At 40.3% G+C, this 18689-nt stretch overlaps 1 protein-coding gene across 1 annotated transcript in view; it reads right to left on the minus strand.

Moving 5' to 3' along the window:
* Positions 1 to 1990: 1990 nt before the first annotated feature.
* LOC145340154 (xyloside xylosyltransferase 1-like) overlaps positions 1991 to 18689 on the minus strand; it is a gene marked incomplete at its 3' end in the record, with an annotated part of 28533 nt that continues 11834 nt past the window's right edge. The window contains exon 2 of the mRNA XM_080184586.1: positions 1991 to 2138. Within this exon, the coding sequence (XP_080040712.1) occupies positions 1991 to 2138 (148 nt within the window). The remainder of the gene's footprint in view (positions 2139 to 18689) is intronic.

The following is an 18689-nucleotide window of genomic DNA, read 5'->3' on the forward strand; positions in this document are numbered from 1 at the left end:
AATCCTTTAATTCGTTCATAAATTTACTTTCCCCCGCCGCATCCTTCTTCGGTCTTGGTGCATTTACTGAAGCAAGAGTTAGCATGGACAACAAAGACAATAGGTTCTTAGGCTGTTTGAGAGGAGGGTATCCACTCCTCTCCTCACACTGCATTCAAAGACCATCACATTGAGCAACACAGGATAAGCACCAACAATGTAAACCTTGACTAAGGGAGGAATGCAGATAGCAGAGTCTCTCATTGCTGTCTGGCTGAGATTAGCTCATTCCTCACGGACAAGACCCTGAACCCAAGACCTTGCCACACTGTGCAGTGCAATTTGCGCACACAGCCTTTGGTCCTCAGATCTTTCAAGAAAGAATTTAATGACCCCCCCACCCCACCCAACCCCCAACCCACCCACTGAAAGCAACAAAGCAAATCTCTACTGTTAAGTGAGGAGAAATTGTGAATATAGTTAACATATGAATACTCAAGAATTTATTTCTGATCAAACGTGTTGGGTACTTATCTGGAAAGGGGATAAGTGTGCAAATAAATTCATTAAAAAAATGTAGCTGGATAAACTTATAAGTCTGTTAGAAGAAAATACAGGTCTTGGCTTTATAAATAGGGTAAGAAGTCACACAACACCAGGTTAAAGTTCAACCAATTTATTTGATAGTAACCTCACAAGCTTTCAAGGTTTGCCCTTTCGTCAGGTGAATGGAGAGTTCTGGCCTCAGACAGAGCATATAACAGCACAGACAGTTTACAGATTACTGATTAGCATGTGAGTCTTTACAACTAACCTGCTATTCTTTAAGTCTTCCAAGTCTTTAAGACTTGAATAGCAGGTTAGTTGTAAAGACTCGCATTCTAATCAGTAATCTGTAAACTGTGTGTGCTGTTATACGCTCTGTCTGAGGCCAGAACTCTCCATTCGCCTGACGAAGGGGCAAACCCCAAAAGCTTGTGAGTTTACTATCAAATAAATTGGTTGGACTTTAACCTGGTGTTGTGAGACTTCTTACTGTGTTTACCCCAGTCCAACGCCAGCATCTCCACATCATTTATAAATAGGACCAGACTGCTTAAAAGCAAAGATGTTATGTTGAACCATTAGGTTTAGCTAGCATCTTGTGTCTAGTTCTAGGCATCACTCTATAGAAAATAGAATGCTTTGGAGAGGGTAAAAAAGAAATCAGAACAAGAATAACAGACTTCAGTTACGTGGAAAGACTAGAAAAAAAAAACAACTGTTCTCCTTACAGTAAAGATGGCTAGGAGGAGATTTACTTGAGCTGTTCAAAATTAGGAATGATTTTGACAACAATATAGAGGGAAGTTATTCCCAACGGCAGGAGAGTCAATAAGCATAGGTCACAGATTTTAAAAGAATAAATCTAGTGGGAAATTTTGATTTTTCTGTTAAATGCTGCATTTACTTTGGACTTGGGAATACAACACCAGAAAGGTTAGTGAAGACAAATTTAACAATAAATGTGAATTCAATTGATGCCCAAAAAAGGAGAAATCTGCAGAGCCTATAGCCAAAGAGTAGGGGAAGTAGGTCTATTCAGGTAGCTCTTTCAAAAGGGACAGCGCAAACTCGATGGCTTCTTTTTGTGCTATATGGACCGATGATTCAATGACAATATAGCCCTCAATTACAACCTACCATCTGTTTGCAAATTTTGGACACTAATAGCATACCAGAATTAAAGAATAGTTCTTCAACTAGTTTGGCCTCACTTGAGCTAACAAATTTGCAACCTGGGAATCACAGAGCAAAGTTTAACGCCAAAACAAATCCACTTTCAGGTGGCCACTCGGTGAATTTTCAAAATGGTAATGCAGAGAAACCTGTTAGACTATTTAGTGACCACATTCAAATTATAGGCTAGGGGATTCTTGCATAGATTGTTTGACAGAGAAAATACATCGAACATTCCAATGTTTCAAATTTCCCCAGCACACCGAGTATACAAACAACACACACAGTTTACCTGTGGGCATGATTCTGTGCATGGCAACTGACAAGAAGAAAATGGAATCACTGTAGTAGGCACCAGATCCAGAACTGAAATGTTTCTGCATCCCTTCAACAACAGGGAACAACTTCTGAGTCAGGGCATCCACATCATGGAATATAATCTGTCAAGGAGAGCACACAGATGGTTACAAAGAGCCCACCTGCCCATTTGCACAGAAATGGAATTGCAATGCCTTAGTAACAGTAAACTTTAAATTAATAATTCAAAAAAATGTTCATTCCATTGAATGTACTGTGAGGATTAGCAATTTGCAAACTTTACTCAGCGTCTTGCAACACTCCATCTTGTTAATAACGTTGTGTTTATATTTTTGGTTTGCCCTCTTTTGGCAACATAAGAACATAAGAAATAGGAGCAGGAGTAGGCCAACTAGCCCTTTGAGCCTGCCCCGCCATTCAGTAAGATCATGGCTGATCTGTCGTGGCTCAGTTCCACATTCTCGCCCTCTCCCCATAACCCTTAATCCCCTCTCTTATCAAAAACCCATCAACCCGCGTCTTAAAAATATCTAGCGAGGTAGCCTCCACCACTTCAACGGGCAGAGAATTCCAGAGATTCACCACCCTTTGAGTGAAGAAGTTCCTCCTCAACTCCGTTCTAAACCGCTCCCCCTTTATCTTGAGGCTGTGCCCCCTAGTCCTACTATCCTTTCTGAGCGGGAAGAGTCTCTCCACCTCTATCCTATCCATCCCATTCATCATCTTATATGTCTCAATGAGATCTCCCCTCATTCTTCTAAACTCTAACGAGTACAAGCCTAATTTATTCAGCCTCTCCTCAAAGCTCAACCCCCTCAACTCCGGCATCAGCCTAGTAAACCTCCTCTGCACTCCCTCCAAGGCCAAAATATCCTCGTGTAAGTACGGCGCCCAAAACTGCACACAGTACTCCAGCTGCGGCCTCACCAATGCCCTATACAGCTGCAGCAAGACCTCCCTACTTTTATATTCAATCCCCCTCTCTATGAAGACCAGCATCCCATTCGCCTTCCTGACCACCTGCTGCACCTGCAAGCTGGGTTTTTGCGACTCATGCACAAGGACCCTGAGGTCCCTCTGCACCATCGCCTGCTGCAGTTTTTCTCCACGTAAGTAATAATCCTTCCTACCATTATTCCTACCAAAGTGGTAGGAACAAGTGATCAATGCGAGGAAGGTGGCACTGCTCCCTCCAGAGTTCAAATGCATTTGTGGGAACCCACACCCTTGCACAAGCTCTGCTTACTACCAAGATCAGTCTTGATCATTAGCCTTAGACAATGCCAATTCCTATAGAAATCTCTTCTCAATACAATTATAAAGACATAGGCCAGGCAATATAAACATTTTTGGGGCAGCACAGCAGCTCAGTGGTTAGCACTGCTGCCTCACACCGCCAGGGACCCGGGTTCAATTCCAGCCTTGGGTCACTGTCTATGTTGTGTTTGCATATTCTCCCCATGTCTGCATGGGTTTCCTCCAGTGCTCCAGTTTCCTCCAACAGTCCAAAATTGTGCAGATGCTGAATTGCCTATTAGTGTCCCGGGATGTATGGATTAGGAGGATTAGCAGGGTAAATACATAAGGTTACTGGATGGGATGATCTGTTAGCAAATCAGTGCAGATTCAATGGGCCAAATGGCCTGTTTCTATTCTATGATTTTATAATTCAATTCAATTTTTAACATGGAGAATAAAATGCCTCCCTTAACAAACAAAACTTCAAATAGCAAAATAAGAATTAGTGGAATGCATTCTCTGTCCCATACATTCACCTATAGCAGCACAGACCAATGGCACAAAAGTTTAATTATATATTTAAAATTAAGCAATAAGAAAAATAAATCTAAGCGGCCAAATTATCTTGTCACGCTTTACTGTTATACAAAGAGTACCTGCACACTCACTGGCTTCTTTCACGTACTCATTACTTATTTAGCTACAAGACAGACATGATCCAGTCCAATATTTTGCGACAAATGAAACATTCCACCCCTAAGACATAAATAACAAATGTGGATGAAGGAAAGCAATACTTTAAGGAAATATCATTGGAATCACAGTCTTTTGAAATCAGCATACAACAGTCAGCTGGGCTGGAATTTGCCTTAAAGTTAGTGCTGAGGCTAACAGTGCTCATTCGGGTCAAAAGGTATGAGGAGAATGTTTCTCCTGGAGTATTGTATCAAGATAGAGGATTAGCCATGACCATGTTGAATGGCAGAGCAGGGTCAAAGGGCTGAGTATTTTGTGTGTTTCTATGATAGCAATGTGTGAATTGGATTGCAATCTTCAGGGACAAACGTGAATAGTTAAATCCATAATTGGAAGTTGCAGCCCCAAAGTGCTCCTCCAGAAACTGCATGAAAATGCTTTCTCAATACATACTGTGACAGAAGCACATGGAATAACATGAAGTTGCTATACTTGTGATACATACACACTAACCTTTGTAGAAAAGATTCAAACTCGTCCATTGTAGCGGTGTCCTTTTCACAGAATGGTCAGTCTTCATTACCAGTAAACAAAACTCTGGCATGCCACTGCCCTTAAAGCTTTAATTTGATTAATTTGGGGCAATTTATCAGAAAATATTTTTCCTTATTTTACACTAATTTATAATGAATTTGGATACTATCAAACATTTAGCTAATCATATGTTTTGATTTCTAGTTTTATGTCGTTGAGTACCTTGGGGAATGTGAAGAATAACATGAACAATCAATAAAAATATAATAGATTGTAAACCCTTGACTTCAAACACAGTTCAGTGAACTGAAGGGCATAACATTCAGCTCCCTATCAATTATCCTGTAAGCTAGCCCCTTGCATCCTTCAGTTTTATTTTAATGATTGCAATGTGCAATCTTTCTAACAGGTTTAAGAAAGCATTATAGGCTAAAGAATACACTTAATAGCATCACATAGAATGGACAGTGTGGAAACAAACCAGTTAGCCAGGCTAGTCTGTTATTGTCCACAAATTTCCTTCAATGTAACTTACTTAACCCCACAAACACAGTCTCCCATTCCTTTCTTTTTCACTCACTTTTGCCTTAAATGTAGCTATGCTTCAATAATTTATGCAAGGCTTACCAAAAAGTATAGTTTAAGACTATTTCATGAATTCAGAGTTGACTAAACTGCCTGCAAAACTAAATATGAAGACCAAATTATTAGAAGTGAAAGTAGCAACCAGAAGATTGTAGTGCCCTAACATATGCAGATCAGTATTATGTACTGTAAATATATTTACTGTATTATTTTGGAATTTAGTATCAAGTATACCAGAACTTCTAAATATTACAGCAAAATAAATATGCAATTTTTCCATGTAGTCTGTTGGACTACCAGCAAGTGGAATGATACAGCATATGGTTGATGATTAATAGCCTAGTACTGGCAAATCTTAACATTCATTAAAGCACTACTCTAGTATGTATTAGTATTACAGCTTTATGTATTAATGTAACATGTTTTAATAACTACAAAAGTTAAAAGATGATAATTGCAAAGTGTAAAGAAGCATTTCATCTTCACAGCAGAACTTTTACAAATTGAAGTATACTCATTGCTTCATTCTCTTTTGAAAGGCTATAATTTCTGATGATTGAGCTGTGAAATGTAGATTACTGGATATCAAAAATACATTTAAGTTATTAAATATGTGCAATAGTGCTTTGCAAACTGAAGTGCAGCTGGTGACTTACAGCACAAAATTGATCATTATCCCTGCAATGCAGAGTGTTCCAAAAGTGAACACTCTTCCTAGAGATAAAAGCCTGGGAATGACCTCCATAGCTCAGAAACATTTACCTGTTCTCAGCCTCTTCACGATTTAACAAACATTTTTTCATCTTTTTAGTATTAAATTTCAGGTTAGTGGGAATAGATTGATTTTTTTTGCTGAGCCTTCATTATCTGAATCCGTATTGAAATATCAAGCCAATATTTAAACTTTATGTCATGAAACTACTGTTGTAATCCCGTAAAAACGTGTTGATGTCTATCCGATATTTAATATTATGCTGCGCACTGGAAATCATACAACTGAAGGATTTTGACACAAAATTAGGGGAGACTAAAAAGAGGAAAAAAAATCAGATTCATACTTAAAATTGGCTTGTTTGACATTCCAGGGTCCAATATTTTATGGAGAACATTAACCCACTTCATTCAGCTTTTATTTAAATGTTTCATACTCCTGTGTTCAATAGAAGGAAATGAGCATGTTTAGGGGGAAGATGAACCACATTGGAGGTATATTTTGATAATTGCAACAGAGTCCAGCCCTGAACAGGCTCAAGAGAAATCAGAGCTTAAAAATGACTACTGCCATTGGCACATGAAGGCAGAATACACTCGTATCGCCCCATCTTGTCTGCCATTTAAATACAGACATTTATCTTTAATAGCCAAACACTTCTGTGAAAATAGAGCAATGAATGTCATGTCAGCACACTAAACAATTACCCACTGAGAACACCAACCACCCCAATTCTGGGGCTCTGAAATAGATAATACCAAGACAGACAGCACAAGTTGGGAAATTTCCTGACTTGCAGATCCACCTCGGTAAGAGAATATCCAGATATACACTTTTTGCTCTGAGGGAAATGGGTGCCTCAGGATGGAGTCGAGCCCCACTGACTCTAGAAGCAAGTGTAAGTGACCACACTTGAGGACAGGAAATTGCCAAGTGAGTTGGTTAGGTGGTCCATTTCTGTTCCATCCCAGTTGTTTCAGAAGCTGTGAGGCATTTTCATCCACACATCTCAAATTCCCTTACCCACACCCCAGAACCCTTCAGACCTTCTGTATGAGGGCCAAATCATGTCCTCAATCCACCAATGCATCCTCATACCCTCCATGCCAACTCATGCCTCTTACGCATCCAGCATGATCCCTCACATGCAATGTTAATTCTATGCCAAACATGCCCCCCATCCATCCCCATGTCCCCTCAACCTTGTAGCCATATCCCCATATCCATTATGGGTAGACCTCAGGAGCCATGTGGAAATGAATGAAATAAACTTTTAACAATCTACATACTTGTTATTGAATAAAGCTGCCACTCATAAAACACATTCAAAGCTTTTAAATCTCAAGTGTTTAATCTCTCATAAATAGCAAACTTATATTTTGTCCCGCATCGAGGCAGCTAATGCATTAACCAACTCTTTAAACTGTCAAAAAATGAACACTGCTCAGATAATTATGGCTTTTGAAGCTCAGCCAAATATTTGTAATAACAATGCAAGTCCCTGGGGAAACGCTAACAATGTACTCTACAGAAACTACATGAACAGATGTTACTTTGTTTCTAACCTGCAACAGTTAACCAAAGCAGACCAGCAGAGAGATCTTTTAAAACAGTGACGGCTGCAGTCTGTTTCTTTTAAGTTTAAAGAGCGGGGATTTTTTTTAAAAAAATCAGTTCATGACAGTTAAATCTACCCCATCAATCCATTACTCTCACACCGTGGGTCGAGACCCTTGCATCAGCCAAAATGGAGGCTGTTTAAATTCAGCACTTTCACATCAAAATTTAGATGTCGGGATTGGGGTGGAAGTCAACTCATGTTTACTAATCATCAGTATTATAAGCTCACAGTAAACACTCCTGCCTTTGGGTTAGTTTATCCATGTTTCATAAGAACATAAGAAATAGGAGCAGGAGTAGGCCATCTAGCCCTTCGAGCCTGCCCCGCCATTCAATAAGATCATGGCTGATCTGTCATGCCTCAGTTCCACATTCCCGCCCTCTCCCCATAACCCTTAATCCCCTCTCTTATCAAAAACCCATCAACCCGCGTCTTAAAAATATTTAGCGAGGCAGCCTCCACCACTTCAACGGGCAGAAAATTCCAGAGATTCACCACCCTTTGAGTGAAGAAGTTCCTCCTCAACTCCGTTCTAAACCACCCCCCCTTTATCTTGAGGCTGTGCCCTCTAGTCCTACTGTCCTTTCTGAGCGGGAAGAGTCTCTCCACCTCTATCCTATCCATCCCATTCATCATCTTATATGTCTCAATGAGATCTCCCCTCATTCTTCTAAACTCCAACGAGTACAAGCCTAGTTTATTCAGCCTCTCCTCATAGCTCAACCCCCTCAATTCCAGTATCAGCCTAGTAAACCTCCTCTGCACTCCCTCCAAGGCCAAAATATCCTTGCGTAAGTGCGGCGCCCAAAACTGCACACAGTACTCCAGCTGCGGCCTCACCAATGCCCTATACAGCCGCAGCAAGACCTCCCTACTTTTATATTCAATCCCCCTCGCTATGAAGGCCAACATCCCATTCGCCTTCCTGACCACCTGCTGCACCTGCAGGGTTTTTGCGACTCATGCATAAGGACCCCGAGGTCCCTCTGCACCGTCGCCTGCTGCAGTTTTTCGCCACGTAAGTAATAGTCCTTCCTGCCATTATTCCTACCAAAGTGGACCACCTCACACTTGCCAACATTAAATTCCATTTGCCAGTTCCTGGCCCATTCACCCAACCTATCTAGATCCTTCTGCAGACTCTCCACACCCTCCGCGCAATTTGCCGTTCCACCAATCTTGGTGTCATCAGCAAATTTCGACACCATACACTCGGTTCCCTCCACCAGATCATCTATATAAATGGTAAATAGCACAAGAAACATTTGTTCTTTCTACTGAAATCAGAGGCTATCCCATGAATCAAAAGAGATTAGTTGTAGAGTGGGATAATAAAGCGTAATCGAACCCCATTTGTCAGTTAATGTCTACCAATGTCGGATTGTGACACAGACGTTAAGCATTCTTCCTGTAACATTGTTTACAGCAGAAAACAATGGAAACACACACACAAGGAGGTTGATAAATAACTAATAAAAGGAAAACATTTTGATGCGATTCGTCATCATTTTGATGCGGTGGTTCAATTTTATCCCTCCTGAAGCTACTTAAAAATAAAACAAATTCCGGATAGTTAAAATCACTATCCCCCAAGTCCAGACATTCCAACACACAAATGGTTCTGGGCTGCCACGGGTTTCAGGTGAGGAATAGAACAGATTTGTGAGCCTGTTTTAAATGATGAATATTCCTTGGGATATGCTGTGAAAGATTTCAATTCACCAATCATCCTGATGTATATGGAGTTGGATTCCCATTGAGAAAAAGTGGATTTTGTTAAGAACAACTGGGCAGCACTGCGGTGCAGCAGTTATCACTACTGCCTCATAGCACCAGGGAACTGGGTTCGATTCCCACCTTGGGTGACTGCATGGAGTCTGCATGTTCTCCCCATGTCTCCATGCGTATCCTCTGGTTTCCTCCCACAAGATGTGCGGGTCGCATCGATTGGCCATGCTAAATTGCCCTTCAGTGTGGGTTAGGTGAATTAGTCAAGATAAATGCATGGGGCTATGAAGATGGGATAGGGCCTGGATGGGATTCTTCCCACTTAGAAGGTAGAGAGATTGTTCCTGCTTAGAAAGGATAGCAGGACTAGAGGGCACAGCCTCAAGATGGGGGCGGGGGGGGGTGCAGTTTACATCGGAGTGGAGGAGGAACTTCTTCACTCAAAGGGTGGTGAATCTCTGCCCGTTGAAGTGGTGGAGGTTGCCTCGCTAAATATATTTAAGTCATGGGTGGATAGGTTTTTGGTAGGCAAGGGAATTAAGGGTTATGGGGAGAAAGCGGGAAAGTGGAAAAGTGAAACTGATCCACGACAGATCAGCCATGATCTTATTGAATGGCGGGGCAGGCTCAAAGGGCTAGATGGCCTACTCCTGCTCCTATTTCTTATGTTCTTATGGATGTTCTTTTGGAGAGTTGGTGCAGACTTGAAGGGCCGAATGGCTTCCTTCTCTACATGGGGATGCTATGGTTCTATTTAATATCAGCACAAAGGCAAAATACTGCAGGTGCTGAAAATCCAACAGATGCAAGGAATTCTCAGCAGGTTCCGAGGTAACAACAAAGGGAAAGATGGTTTACATTTCAGGTCGTGATGACCTTACATCAGAAGAATTGAGAAGAACAATCAGAGTCTGACCCAGTAACTCTGTTGCTTTCCACCGACGCTGTCTGACCTGCTGAGAACTTGCATCATTCTGATCCCATTTAATATCTATTCCCCCCATGCCAAGAGAAATGATTTCAATCTTGAAAAGCAGATTCACAGCAGGCTCCAAAATGCATCAGGAGAATTGTGCAAACAAAAAAAGCTTGCAGGTGTTCAGACACTTTATAGAGCTGGCTAAAATTTAGGGATGGACAATCCATGTTACCTGCACCAGTAACATCAGCATCTTGAAAATGAATTTAAAAAGTGCAAAATTGACCTTTTTTTTTAAAGATAAGGAGAGCAAGCAAAGATTACAAATTCTGGATGACAGATCAACTGCCATTTTAAAAGTATTACAGGCAGAGCCAAGAAGTGATACATAGCTCGGATTCAACCCATTAGATACAACACACCCATGGATGAGTCCATTTGGGCCCTCAATAAGACTCCGGTCTATTTTCTAAGGAGATCAGTTAGGGCTGAGATCTCTGCCTTGCCTCTGGGACTGGGATGAACTCTCTGGCTTTGGGAAAAGGCAAATAAATCTGTGTGGACTTGTGCTGGCAGAGCAGAGCCCAGGGATTTGAGCCCACAGAAATCAGTACAAATGACAAACTCACTGGGGCTGGCTCTTCAAAAAGTTGTCTACACATGTCAGCAATCGGGGAATCACAGGCCTGTGTGGGTAGGGCGAGTGCTCAGTCTAACTGTGGTCAGTAACAGAAGTAACTGCTAAAACCTATATCACAGCAGCTTCCTGAATTGGCAGGGAATAACGATCTAAATCAGATGGTCTCAACACCTCAGGAGATCTAGAGAAACATGGAGTGCTCCAACAGTGGGTCTGGGCAGCCATGGTGGCACAGTGGCTAGTACTATTGCTTCACAGCACCAGGGACCTGGATTCGATTCCTGGCTTGAATGACTGACTGACTGACTGTGTGCAGTTGGCGTGTTCTCCCTGCATCTGCATGGGTTTCCTCCAGATGCTCTAGTTTCCTCCTACAAGTCCAAAAGATGTGCTGGTTAGGTGCATTGGTCATGCTAAATTCTCCCTCCGACAACCTGAACCGGTGCCGCAGCATGGCGACTAGGGGATTTTCACAGTAACTTCATTGCAGTGTTAATGTAAGCCTACTTGTGACACTAATAACTTTTTTTTAAAAAAATGAACGTTTATGGCACATTAGGCCCAGAATGTGGCTGTTATGCTGCAAGGCAAATGCAAATTTATCATCCAAGTGTCCATCTCACTGACTTAACTATGACATCCTGCAGACTTTTACAACCATTCCACAATTTGACAATAACCCCAAAACTAGATTTTAATATTGTTTCATTAATTCTAGACCTTAACGAAAGACTACTCATAATATTTTTAAACATCATGTAACTTTTGCTTTGTTTTCTATCCACCAACCAGCTTTCAATCCATGCGGTTTGATTCCCTTTAGATCAGGGATATCATTCTCTCTTATATGGCATCTTAGGGAGTTTATTTTGGAAATTCATACGGACTGTCAACATATCAACCATTTTTCCAGCCAGTATAATTAAGGACCCCAACCACCCTGGACACACACTCTTCCATCAGGAAGAAGATACAAAAGTCTGGGCACTCAAGAACAGCTTCTGCCCTGCTGTCGTCAAACTTTTGAATGGACCTACCTTGCATTAAGCTGATCTTTCTCCACACCCTAGCTATAACACTACATTCTGCACTCTCTCATTTCCTTCTCTACGTATGGTATGCTTTGTCTGCATAGCATGCAAGAAACAATACTTTTCACTTTATACTAATACATGTGACAATGACAAATCAAATCCTTCTAAGAAATGATTTTATCCATCTCCTCAGTTTTCTGTAAGACATGTGCTGAATGGCCTCCTTCAGCACCCTAACAATTCTGTGAACAGTCAAACGTAGAGGTGGCACAATGGCAAGCACTGCTGCCTCACAGCGCCAGGGACCCGAGTTCGATTCCCATCTTGGCTAACTGTCTGTGTAGGGTCTGAACATTCTCCCTGTGTCTGCGTGGGTTTCCTCCCATAGTCGGAAAGATGCGCTGATTAAGTGCATTGGCCATGCTAAATTCTCCCTCCATGTACTCGAACAGGTGCTAGAGTGTGGCAACTAGGGGGTTTTCACAGCAACTTCATTGCAGTGTTAATGTAAGCCTACTTGTGACACTAATAAATAAACTTTAAACATGGCCTACCTTTCAGAAATCCATGCTAATTAATCCCAATTGACTTATATTTCTCCCAGCATGCTAACAACTACAGAAAGGCTAAAGGGCCTATAATTTTTTTTTTAGTATACCTCTGCCTTTGTTTCATAGTGGCATCCGCCAGGTTTCTGTCATAACATAGAAAATTACAGCAAGGTCTGAAACGCGTTCTTTCCGCCTTCTCTCGTGACCTCCAGATGTAAACCATTAGTTCTTAGCTATTCATCTACCTTTCGTTTGAGTAACTTCAACATTAATCCTCACTTAATTTTATCCCACCCTCTGATTTAATGATCCCACAGATCCTCCAGCTCATTCCTTTTTTTGCCCCTCTCTTTTCTGGCATATGTATGTGGTCTGTACTTTTTCCATCAACTGTTTAGACATTTCCCATTGGTGACTAGTTTTATTTGCCAACTTTTGCTTCCGTTTTAAACAAAAATATTTTCACACAAATGGATTAGACTTGAGCAATCTCCTACTTTAACTGTGAATTCTGACGGTCATCTATTCTCACTTTGACTAGACTACATTTGCTGCACGAGCGATTAATAACTGGGGAACTTTTTCATTCCAAAACCAGGATTTTATAATTAAATGCAATACTTGTATTTGAAATTTTGTAGTTTGACATGTTCAAATTATATTAAATATTATTGTATTTAATGTGTAATGACTGTATTTTGAATTCAACACCATATAAGATTTAATTGAACTGTTTAATTAGGGAGTAGAGGAAAGTTGAGATAGCATTGAATTAGGAGAGAATTTGAAGAATGCTTATTGCAGGGAACTAAAATCCTTGCTCCATGTTCTTTGTATTTGTGAATTTGACTTCACATAATGAACAAAGTCATCAGAAAGACGCTATCATCCTCAACAAAATATCAAAGATGATAGCAATGGCAGGGTATATTGTGAAACAATCCAGTCACCAACATTTTAGATAAGAAGTCAACATTTCAGATAAGAAGTCAACATTTCAAACTCAGCTGCATAAATGGGAAAAACAGAGAAAAGAGCCAAGCTTAAAGACTCTATTCTTTACTGACAATTCCAGCAGCACAGGATAACTGTTTTTAACTCATTCATGGGATATGGGCCTTGCTGGCTGGCTAGCATTTATTGTCCATCCCTAGTTGACCTTGCAGTTGAGAGTCAACCACTTTGCTGTGGGTCTGGAATTACATGTAGACCAGATCAGATAAGGACAGCAGATTCTCTACCCTAAAGGATATTAGTGAACAATTGACAATGGTCTCATGATCATTAGTAGATTCTTAATTCCAGATTTTTTTTTTTAATTTAATTCAAATTCTACCATCTCCCATGGCAGGATTCGAACCTGGGTCCTCAGAACATTAGCTGAGTTTTGGATTGATAGCCCAGCGATAATATCACTCGGCCATCACTTCTCTCGTAACTGTAAAACAATACTTTTTCACTTTCAAACACAAGTTAAATGAAGATTGCTGTGAATGCAAGAGGAGCTGTCCCCCTTTGAAAATGTGGAGGCAAGTGGGCATAGCGGCAACAGAAAAAGAACGACAGAGATTAAACTTGTTTCAAACTATCAAGACATGATTAACGACTCAAATAATTTCCAAAATTAAGGGGTTTTATTTCGTCTGAACAGGGATTAATCACCGATTACTATATGCCATAATTTTTGCCTTGACCCATCTTTATTTGCACTGTTATTGTGCAGCAGGCTGTCAAAATCAATCTGCCATGATAGAGTACATACAAAATCTGTTGTACAATAGCGCCACCAAGTGTTCAGGTCAGCAACAGGACTACAGCATCTATTTGTGTTTGAGAAACCCATCTTGGAATCTGAAAATTATCAGGAGTGTTCTGTAAACAGAAAAAGCTACTCCTCAATCCTCCTCTTCTGAAAACAGGCGTTGTTCCTCAAGTCCACTTGCTCCGACAAACTAAAACACAGCCAAAGAGAACTTGAACAAAATCGTAAAAATATTTGAAGAGCTGGCATCATGATGCAATTTCTTCACACATCCTTATCTGCGGGTTACCTATCTCCAACTCAATTACATCACAAAAATGATAGCAGTTATGCTTTTGGTAAACAAAAATCCTGTTTACGTACAAAATGAAGAAAGCCAAAATTTGCTTTCCTCAGTATTCCCACTGTTATACAAACCACTAGCTCTATTCAAATGACAGTTATTTATTATTGTCACAAGTAGGCTGACATTAACACTGCAGTGAAGTTACTGTGAAAATTCCCTTATCACCACACTCTGGCGCCAGTTCGGAAATACTGAAAGAGAATTTAGCATGGCCAATGCACTTAACCTGCACATTTTTTGGAAGAAAACTGGAGCATCTGGAGTAAACCCACGTAGATACGGAGAGAACGTGCACACTCTGCACAGATAGTGACCCAAGCCAGGAATCGAACTCGGGTCCCTGGCACTGTGAGGCGGCATTGCTAACCACTGTCCCACAGTGCTGCTCTACTGCTAAATCAGCTCATATATCATTACTCTGTGAAATGGGCCATTGTTGCAACCAGAGTGGGAGCAACCTTTGGGGAGAATTCCAAGGCAGGTTCTTCAAAAGTGGAAATTGAAAACCCTCAAAAAAAAAATTGCAGTCAGATTGTTAAGCTCACAATGTGACAAATATTTGGCTGAGTTGTTGAGAAATCCATGGAATCTGTCTTATTTTGGAGTGTAGTGTATCTGACCGCAATTTACTTGTTAATTCACATGCATCCCATGCTTACCTTGAATGTTAGAGTAGAAGATAATTATAATTTGTTTAATTCCCTGAATTTAAATATGTCTGTAAAGATATTACTAGTATAAAAGAATATGACTTGAATCATTTTTTTGTGCTGATATTAAGATCTTTCCAACCTTTCTGTCTGGGCCAATGTAGTTTATTTTCGTTTAATGAATGTTTAATTTTGTGTTAAAGGTTCATCAGCAGTCGCCTATGAATTTGTTTAGTCACTTTTCTCAATGGTTTCTAAAAGAATCAAATTAAAATCCATTAAGCCAAGTTTCACTCAGAATCAATATTATCAATAGAGATTATAACAAAAGAAAAAGCCAAAAAAATTCCAATATTAATACAAATCTGTAGAAGTACTTTTTAAAGTTGACTTTCAGTGGCAGAGAGGTTGTTTGTTAGTAATTGGGGCTCATCAATATTCCAATTCTGCAGTCTGCCAAATCCCCATATTCATTGTTAAATACCATTGGCACCCAATCTTTAGCTGCCTCAGCTCCCAACTCTGAAATTCCCTCTCTAAATCTCTTGGTTTTTCTACCTCTCTTTTCTCTTCCAAGCTTTTGGCCATCTGCCCTCATGTCTCCTTACTTGGTTCAGTGTCAAATTTTGTTAGATGGCTTTGAAGCACTTTTGAATCTTTTACCATATTAGAAGTTCTATACAAATGTAAGTGGTTGCTTTAGAAATTTACTTATACTGGAAAGGACCAGTCTTAATGTTCTGAGGTGCGTTAGGTGGATAGTGAATGAGGGCAGATCTATACGATTCTATGTCTATCAATGCCAAGTCTCTCAGTGGAACACTGTTATCATGAAGCTTCAAAAGGAATAGGGCAGCAACTTCTTGATTTCTATATTTAACTGTACATGTGGTCACTGGGAATGGCTGTCCTATTTATTCTTTAACAATGGTGAGCAATGTTATAGCTTCATTATTTGTACAGGCAAAATGTTCCAATGTTAATCAAAGAAAAGAATGATTTTTTTTTAATCTTCTTCCAAGAAATGCCAAAATGCATGATACATTGCCAGGAAACATTAACATCCGTACTCGTGCATGGATTTGCAGATGTACTGTACATCAATCATGATTCTACAATGTTAGGCCAGCCAGTAACAATGTTTGAGACTTGGAGACAGAATTGCCCTCTTGTTTGATAAGTAGTGGACAACTATTTGTGAATAGGAGACCTTCAAATGCAACACGATATTTGGTTTGTTTTAACCTGGCAGAACTTTGGAGCTCCCACTCCACTCCTTTTACAGAACTTTAAATTAATTCAGTGTTTTAAGCCTCCACCATCCCAACTGGAAACCCATTCTGATTATGTGTCATTTTTAGTGAAGGATATTCTGACACGATTTCCAATTTTGCCTATTGAACAGATGGTCCTTTGCTATATTATCCAGCTTAACTTGAAGTGAAACTCTGTTGCAGATATACCTTTCTCATGCCATTTACTACTTCTTAATTTACATGAGGTCCTTGCCCAGTCACCTCCTCACAAGGTTGAAAAACCCAAGTTTCTCCAGGTTTCCCTCAGTTAATATACTACAGGAATTTTGAGATGAACTGTTGAGTTGTGCTAAATTTAGAAGACATAGAGCTGAGGAAATGAATTTACCAAATATATCAATTCTGAATTTATGAGCACAATTATAATGGTCAGATTTTCAATGTGACGCCATCTACAGGGAATCTGTTCTCTTAGCAGAACAGCTACAGTCACATTTTTTTCATTCATTTGTGGGACAGTTGTCGCTGGCTGGCCAACATTTATTACTCATCCCTAGTTGTCCGGGGGCGTTTGAGAGTCAACCACATTGCTGTTGATCTGGGGTCACATGCAAGCCAGACGGGGTAAGCAGATTTCCTTCCCTAAAGGACATCAGTGAACCGATGAGTTTTTCCAACAATCAATAATGGTTTCATGGTCATCAGTAGATTCTTAATTCCAGATTTTTTTAAATTAAATTCCAATTCCACCATCTGCTGTGGTGGGATTTGAACCCTGGCCCCCAGAACATTAGCTGAATTGCTGGATTTATAGTCTAGCCATAATACCATTAGGCCATTGCCTCCCCTGTTCTCCAACCACAGTGAAGTAATCTCGAGATGCAGATTGCGAAGTAGTAAGCAATACACTGTAAATATGTTACATTTGAATCTTTATAACAACATTGTTAAGCAACACCTTGACATTGAAATTCTCATCCCACAGTTTTGAAATCCTGCCTTTATTCTTGTCTCTGTCTATCTCTAATGCTCTCCAACACTATAATCCTTCACAATCACAAACCATAATCCTAAAGTTCAACAAAATTAAGCATAGGTATGAGAGAAAAAGCTGACTAAGGTTGATTAGATAAATAGACTAAAAGATATCCTCGTGAAATAAAACAGTGGGAAATATTTGAAGAGACAATTCAGAAGTTCAACAAAAATACATTTAATTGAAAAGCAAAAACTCGGCGAGAAAGATCCATATGTAGCTTACTAAGCAGGTTAAGGATAGCATTAGATTAAAATAAGAGGTTTATGATATTGCAAAAAAAAAAGCAAGTCTGAGGACTGAGTGTCTTTAAAAACCAAGGGCCATTAAAATGTTGATAAAAAGTTAAAAAAAAAAACGTGAACTAGCCAAAAATATGAACAGGTCGTAAAAGCTTTTACAAGTATAAATAAAATACTAAATAAATAAAATACTGGCCCCTTGGAAGCAGACCCAGGAGAAATTTTCCTGGGGAATTAGGAAATGGCAGAAATGTTGGATGGGATTTTCTGGTCATTGGCTGGTGGCAAGATCCTCTGGTCTCAACAAGTGACCACCACCCCTCCCCCCCACCATGGATTCCCTGGCAGTAAAGGGCAGAAACAACGCAAAACCCCATTGTCAGTGGCAGGACCTGAAGATCTCGTGAACGGCCAACGGCTACCATGAAACACACCATGGGGTAAGTGCCATGGAGCACTTACTGAACAATCCTGACTGCGCCAAGAATTGTACGAACAACCATTTTGAGATTATCAGCCAGATTTGGAAAGTGGCTGATTTATGCCTGCTAAATGCTACGTATATTCATACGCAGCACCCAGTCATCTGCAGGCAAAATAAATCATCTCAGCACTGCACATTTTAATGCTTGGGTGATTCTGTTCCCTGGTGCATTCTCTATAGATCACCCGACTAATTAGAAGCAACTTGTTTTAAATTTGGGATAATTGTTTCCAGGTGCATTTTTCATGGCAACATTTTGAGCAACCAGAATCTACTTGCCAACCAAGCAGCACCCTGTTTCCCATGCAGTATAAATCGTTGTTCCCTTTGAAAATTGGTATCCTAGCATCCGTCCTGCGAAGTGCAAGATGAAAAGATTCAACAGTGTGTCTCTTTTTCCAATCGTATTCAACAAATATTTGTATATCAGGAATGCTAGAAGAACTGGGAGCAGCAAGGAAAGCTTCAGTACCAGACTAGCTCAATAAACACCACTGCTGACCTAACCCTGAATGGCATATCTGTCAGACTGGTCAAGCAGCAGGTGGACAGAGAAACCACAGATGCAAAAAATCTACTTGACCTCATTCTCACCAATCTCCCAGTCGGAAATGCATCCACCCATGACCAAAGGACTA

Source organism: Carcharhinus amblyrhynchos, unplaced genomic scaffold (genome assembly GCF_965287045.1).
Source record: "Carcharhinus amblyrhynchos unplaced genomic scaffold, sCarAmb.v2.hapA scaffold_807, whole genome shotgun sequence".
Taxonomy (NCBI): Eukaryota; Metazoa; Chordata; class Chondrichthyes; order Carcharhiniformes; family Carcharhinidae; genus Carcharhinus; species Carcharhinus amblyrhynchos.